Genomic DNA, 6,835 nt, shown 5'->3' with positions numbered 1-6,835 from the left:
CACCATCAAGGTAGTGGGAAGGATCACAGCAATCGTTGTAATCTTCCGACCCAAGCTCACAATCAGAACTAGAACCCGTATAATCAGCCGAAAAGAACTCTGAACCCTCCCAAACAGGGCTGTCAACCTGGAAGTGCAGTCATCAGTTGGGTTCATGGGGAAGCCTGAGTGAGCTTATCCTGGCACACTTTGCACGCAAGGTGCCGTTCATCTTCACGTTGAAGCAGCGCCGAATGTCAAGGGACTTCAGGTGGCGGCAATTGTCCAGGATGGCTTCCAATCCTTTATTGGTGACGCGATTGCCAGACAGCTGCAAAGAGCGTAGCCCGTGCATAGTTGCAATCCCCAGGGCTTCCTCATCCATGTCGTAGTCTCTACTGTCGAGATAGTAGAACCCGTCCCTATTCAGTCTGAAGCGCTTCAGTTGCGGGCATGCTTTTCCAACAACCCCAAACACACCACTCTCACCCACATATGGACACAATGAAAGCTCAAGATCCTCAAGCAACGGGAACTTCTGTATTGCCTCTGTAAATCCTTCATCAGAAACACCATTGCAAGAAATGAGGTGAAGACTCTTGAGAGATGGTGCCCTGCAAATATGGCACTTGGACTTCAATAATCAATAAATGTGTCATGGAGATATAAAGGCGTATAAGCACACTGTTTACAACAAGTACAGTACAGTAGCTAGGATCTATGTTTTGGTAGACTTGCATACCTCCAATTACAGTCCACAAATAACATTCCATGAAATCAGATGCATCATAGATACAGAATTTAGAGGGTTTTCACATAATGATTAACTGCTACATTTTTTCAGAGAACATTCCAGGGACGATAACTTGCCGATGATGCCAGCAGTTGCTGGTTGTAAATTAGGCCAAATTCTGCACTCCAGCATATTAATCCAGCTAAGTTCGTTTTGTTCAACAATTAAAAACTCAAAATATTAGACTGTTTCACCAGGTAACTCCAACTGTATTCTAGTTCGAAATAAACCACAAAGAAGCCTTCATCGTTGTATATAAACAAACCAATGTGTGAAGAACTATGCTTAGTTCATTGCCAGATCGATGCATAGACGACGCCACATCAATTTTTGGTTGGACGGAAACTCAGCATTCCTTTTGAACGAGGGGTGGGCATTTGGAAACAAATCAAACGGAAGCCCCCAAAATTGGGGGACTAGGGGGCGGGGTAGAGGGGTGAGAATCTCACCGGTCGCCGAGGTAGAGGAGGAAGCCGTCGTCGCCGGCGTACTCGCCCCAGAACGCCTCGCACCTCCCCGCGCTGCGGCGGACGGCCGCCTGCGCCATCCCGTGGAGGTTGAGCTCGTTGAGGAGTTGGGCGTGGCCTAGCATGTCGATGCGGCGCCACAGCTCGGGCTCGTCGCGGGCGGCGCCGCGCCAGGAGCGGCACACCTGGCCGGCCCCCGTCAGGATGTCGACGTGGTCGAGCTTGTGGAGGATGGACGATATCGCGTCCAACGGCAGCTCCGCCCAGTCCCTCGTCTCCTCCTCCTTGTTCTCCTCCGCCGCGCCCGGCGCCGTCGCCGTTGGAGGATTGCGGCCGAGCCGGTCCCCGCGGGCGCGGCTTAACCGACGGCGGCGAGACGAGGAGGAAGAGGACATCGCGCTGCGTGGTTTGGAGGGCTAGGGTTTGGGGAACGGAGGCGCGGGAACGATGGGCAGTTTGGGGGTGGCGACTGAACGCCGTGAACGGTGACAAAAACGGTGGCGACAGGCCGACAGCGAAGAAGTCAGAAGACTCGGTAGTGCCGAGCGTCGTCCGGTGAACATTACGTTTGGTTGGAGTGACAATATGAGATAGTTAGGGTGTGTTTGGTAGGTCGGGTCTATCTAGAAAATCTCCTCTCAATCGAGAATTTTGGGGCCATTCAGTGTTTGTTAGATCGGATAGGTCAAACTGGGCCGTGCCCACCTCGCACGAAAATATGCTCTCAGCCCTGCCCGGTAGAGAAGCCCAAATCGAGCTCCGCTCCTCATCCCGGTTGAACTCATCCCACAAAAAACTGTAGCGTAGCCCGCGGCACCCCCAGACCCCCACCCCACAGCTCATTCTCCCCCAAATCCTCTCTCTCTCTCTCTCTCTCTCTCTCTCTCTCTCTCTCTCTCTTATCCCTGCATCGCACCGCACGACGACCAGCGCCATGGCAGAGGCAGCTCTGCCTCCTCCCGCCACTCACCTCGTCGTTGAGACGTCGACCGCCCACCACTGCCTCGGCCTCGCGACGCCATGGCCTCGGCCGGCCGCCACTGCCTCCGCCTCGCGCCGCCATGGCCTTGGCTGGCCGCCACTACCTCGACCGGCCTCCACGGCCTCGGCCACGCGCCGCCTCCCGTCGAGCACCCGCCACGGCCTCGCACCGGCGGCTCCTCTCACCGGCGGCGGTTTCTCAGGGATCCGATTGCTTTTTGTTTTGGCTTCTAGGGACCTGATTGCTTTTAATTTTTCTGTTCAAGGTTCTTTGTGTAAAAAAATCGAACCAGCTCGGTTGAGCACAGATTGACTCACCAAACACCATCTTTGTTCAGAATGTGTGAGCACATCCGATCTACCAAACGTGTGGTAAAATCTCACCTGAGCTTGTATGGGTTGAGAATGTCTTTCGCTAGTGACCCGGGCTAACAAACACGCCCTTAGTTGCTCACATGTTTTTTAGCGTATGCAATCCAAACTACTCCTAAATAACTTCAAATCAACTAAAATAAAATTCAAAAGTAGGAAATAAATAGTGGACATGGTGCTTTTGCTCTAGGGGAATATGCTCCCTTTATTTAAAATACAATTTAAACATATTAAAAAATATCAAAAAATTCAAAACAAAAATGTTCCGTATACATCTCAACATCATACATGTTCATGAAGTCGTTTCAGGAAAAAGCAAGTTGTTATGTGGCTTGTAAAAAAAAGTTAAAAATCAATGCTAAAATAAGGCTTTTTACTAGGCATTTGTATGTCTTTTTTTGCACAGGCCACAAAAATCATCATTTTACTATGAAACTATAAGTGATGACATAGAATGTGGAGATATAAGGGCTAAAAAAATTCTCTGAATTTTTTAATATTTTGAAATTTCTTTTTTTAGCTAAAGGAAGTGTATGAACTTGGGATCAAAAGTGCATTTCCATAATTGTTAGTACTAGTACAACACAATGTTCATCAATCACACACAAAGTTTGTCAAGAAAAACACAAAAATAGAAACATACGAGTAGAAGTGATGCTTTCGTTGGCAGTTCCACAACTCCTCGATCAGATTTTTTTAAGCCTTTGATGAGTATCTGCATCTTGACTATCATCGAAAACTTGGTGTGATCTTTTCTCCTACGAGGATGCACCACCCTTCCCATTAATACATAGTTGTGGACGAAATCTTTATCACACTCTTGCTCGATGATCATATTATACAAGATCACAAAAATTGTTATGATCCTTCAAAGTGTCTTTTTGTTCCAAAATTGAGCTGGACCATGCACAATAACAAATTAGGCTTGCAAAATGTCAAATGCCCTCTACACATCCTTCCTAGCAACTCTTGAGCACTATAACTGTTTGTTGTTATCTTGGTGATTGGGAATGGAATTGACAAATATTGCCCATCGCGGCTATATCACATATATTGTGTTTGTGCCCATTAGCCTCAAACACCACCGGTGGTGCTTATCCATTGGCTAAAGTGGTAATCGTTTAAGTACATTGATGCCATTTCAAGATCTAACCATTTCAAGATAGGCATGCCAAAACCATGTCCCCCGATCTACAACTACCTCAAGGATGATAAGTTAGATCTTTGACATGGCCGGTGAATTGTCCATACCATGCTGGATGTAGTTCATCCACCTGAGCCAAGCACCCCTGACAACCCTCTTGCGGTGTTCATCGTTAAAAGCCTCCCGCTATCTTGAGCATTGGGTGTGTGAAGTAATGTGGCAAAAAAGCACTTGACAATTGTCTTTGCAAAGCGCATGAAAAAAGGCCGTACTCTCTCCCATTGCAAGATGATCATCAATCAAATCATCATGTATTTTTCTAGAAGCTTGCCATGATGTCTCGCCGGACGCCTCGGTTTTGGAAAACATCGCTGAGCCATCACGCTCGGCAAATGACCTGCCTATACCGACAAAGTGATTGGTGAGAAGCCGAGGGAGCAACAAGCTAGGACCATGCAGATGCAAATTCTAACAACAACAAAACATAATTTACATGTCCACAAACAATTTGTATACTCCATCTTCTGATGTTAGACATGTCTCGAATTGGTGGTCGCCAAATGAAGATATGTCTCTTTCTTTTTGCGAAAATTCCATCGATCGCCGTAGGTAGATGATCAGAGACGGTTTAAGCATATCATGTGGCTACGTGCGTTGTGCACACATAGTGGTTTTAGGCTTGTAGCTCGAAAGATAGGCCACAGGTGTCCTTGAACCAAAGCACAAGAAAAGTGCCATGCCAGGGGAACAATTATCTTGCGATGTGGCCATTGTACATATGGATTAGTCCCACTGGTGCATACCAACGCAATCAGAAGTTTAGAACTGAGGTCACAGTCGCCGTGCAGCTCCAGTCTGCAGCACCAAGAGCTGCAACAAACCAAGCAGCAAAGTCGCGACTTACGAGCTCAGGAAGCAACAACGCGAAGGGTGCACACAGAGTTGAACAGAATGTACTAATCAAACATGTTTGAGTCTTTTTCGCAACTAAACAAACCAGTACCTACTACAAAGGTTAAAGCATACTACACAGCGACTGAAGTCACTGAACTGCAAGGTAAGGGACTCTTAACACACGACATGCTCCACACACTAAAAGGTGCAAAGCATACTATTCCATGACAACTGCAGGGTAAAGGACTCCTACAACACAAGATGTTCCACAAGACGGTTGGACAAATTACAGAACATTGCCCACGATATTCTAGGAGAAGTCGATACGGACGCAGATCCATGCCACCTGCACAAGCAGCAAAGTACAGATCATGCCAGCCTAGGGAACCCGATAGTGCATATACTTCGGAAAAAAGGTGAAACATCCAGCCATTTCGATCGCAACACCTGTTGGACTTTACTTCATAAGCGCACGCATGCCCCTGAGAATCATCCTCTCTTCTTCATCAAGACCGTCCTCGTACACACCATCAAGGTAGCGGGAAGGATCGCAGTAATCATCGTAATCTTCAGAGCCAAGCTCATAGTCAGAACCATAACCCATAGAGTCACCCGACCAGGGCTCTGAATCCGCCCAAACAGGTTCCTGAACCTGAAAGTTATAGTCATCAGTTGAGTCATGGGGAGGCCTCAGTGTGCTTAACTTGGCACACTTTGCGCGCAGGGTTTCGTCCATGTTGACGTTGAAGCAGTGACGAATGTCAAGGGACTCCAGGTGGAGGCAATTGTCTAGGATGGTTGTCAGTCCTTTATTAGTGAGGCAATTGCCAAACAGCTGTAAAGAGCGTAGTTCACGCATACTAGCAATCCCCAGGGCTTCATCATCCCTGTCATAGCCACTAGCTTCAAAATCATAGAACACATCCTTACTGAATCTGAAGCGCTTCAGTTGTGGACAGGCGTTGCCAACAACCCCAAACACACCACTCTCACCCACATTTGAACATAATGAAAGCTCAAGCTCCTCGAGCAAAGGGAACTTCACTATAGCCTCTGTAAGTCCTTCATCAAAGATATTATAGCAAGAAATAAGGCGAAGGCTCTTGAGAGATGGTGCCCTGCAAATATAGCACTCAGATCTCAATAACCAACAAACATGCCATGCAGATAGAAGGACATAAGCACGATGTATAGAACAGGTAGCTAGATTCATAGCACGAAGAAAATTTCAAAATTTTAGATAATTGCATAGCATCGTAGATTCATAGGTCATAGATAAAGAATTTAGAGGGGTTTAGTGAAAATGCACTTAATGACTATTTGTTATATTTAACAGATGAAATTTCAGGGATGCTAACTGGTTGATGCCTACGGTTGCCAAGTTCCCAATTGACATAAATTCTAAACTGTAGCATGTGAGCTCAGCTGAGCTGAGTACATTCGATTCAACAATTAGCCTAACTCCCAATTGTCCTCTGTTTCAAACCAAACCAAAGAAGACTTCCCCCATTGTTTTAAGAAACCAATACGTGAAGAGCTCAGCTGACTTCATTGCCAGACCAATGCATAAGATGATGATGCGACATAAATATTTGGTTGGCTGGAAACTCAGCATTCCTTTTGACTGGGCGGTTCATGTGTGTGTAACAAGTCTACAAAATATGATCTGTAATACTCCGAGCCCCTATAAGCACCAAAAAAGGAACATAATTTTTTAGCTGCATCCCATGTGTGCGGCTGTATCTTCACCAGTCAACGAAAGATTTATTCACGACGTATCTTCAGCACAGACCTAGCGCTCTGCTGGCCTGGTGCCAGGCCATCTCCTAGACTATGTCTTTCACCGTGCTATGTACTCCCCCTGTATCCAACTTTCCCCCATCCCTTCTCTCTCGCTTTGTTTGGGCGCGGTATGCCGCCCCATACCTATTTGTGTAGGCTTTACGCCCCCCCTCCCTGTAACCACGCTCCTGCATTAATGAAAAATGAGTTCAGGTGGGCGATCGCCCCCCGTTGTTTCCTCCAAAAAAAAAAAGTTGCAGCCATCACTAGTAGAAAACCTCTCATCCATCTAAGCCATTGGTACCGGTTCCCTTACGAACCGGTACCAATGGGGCCATTTGTACCGGTTTGAGGGCTCAGGTGGGCGAGGAGCTTTGGTACCGGTTTGGGAGGGGCTTTCGTACCGGCTCGTGTTAGGAACCG

General features: G+C 47.1%; 2 protein-coding genes across 2 annotated transcripts in view; both read right to left on the bottom strand.

The window, feature by feature from the left end:
* Nucleotides 1-1,634, bottom strand: LOC124662579 (putative F-box/LRR-repeat protein 23). Its single transcript, XM_047200396.1, has 2 exons — nt 1,222-1,634; nt 1-593 (listed from the first exon to the last, which is right to left on the bottom strand). Exons 1-2 carry the CDS (start codon nt 1,632-1,634, stop codon nt 143-145), a joined length of 864 nt encoding a protein of 287 aa, XP_047056352.1. The 3' UTR covers nt 1-142.
* A 3,090-nt stretch (nt 1,635-4,724) lies between these two features.
* LOC124662578 (putative F-box/LRR-repeat protein 23) overlaps nt 4,725-6,835 on the bottom strand; it is an 8,327-nt gene continuing 6,216 nt past the window's right edge. Inside the window, exon 2 of the mRNA XM_047200395.1 lies at nt 4,725-5,748. Within this exon, the coding sequence (XP_047056351.1) occupies nt 5,088-5,748 (661 nt within the window). The 3' untranslated portion in view covers nt 4,725-5,087. The remainder of the gene's footprint in view (nt 5,749-6,835) is intronic.

Source organism: Lolium rigidum, chromosome 6 (genome assembly GCF_022539505.1).
Source record: "Lolium rigidum isolate FL_2022 chromosome 6, APGP_CSIRO_Lrig_0.1, whole genome shotgun sequence".
Taxonomy (NCBI): Eukaryota; Viridiplantae; Streptophyta; class Magnoliopsida; order Poales; family Poaceae; genus Lolium; species Lolium rigidum.
This window is presented reverse-complemented; position numbering and strand designations above follow the sequence as displayed.

What these genes read in the sequence shown, in the direction of transcription:
- LOC124662579 (XM_047200396.1), bottom strand. Translation starts at nt 1,634, where the DNA reads ATGTCCTCTTCCTCCTCGTCTCGCCGCCGTCGGTTAAGCCGCGCCCGC. An exon ending in CTCCTCTACCTCGGCGACCG is followed by an intron (nt 594 to 1,221) that starts GTGAGATTCTCA and finishes CCATATTTGCAG; the next exon opens with GGCACCATCTCTCAAGAGTC.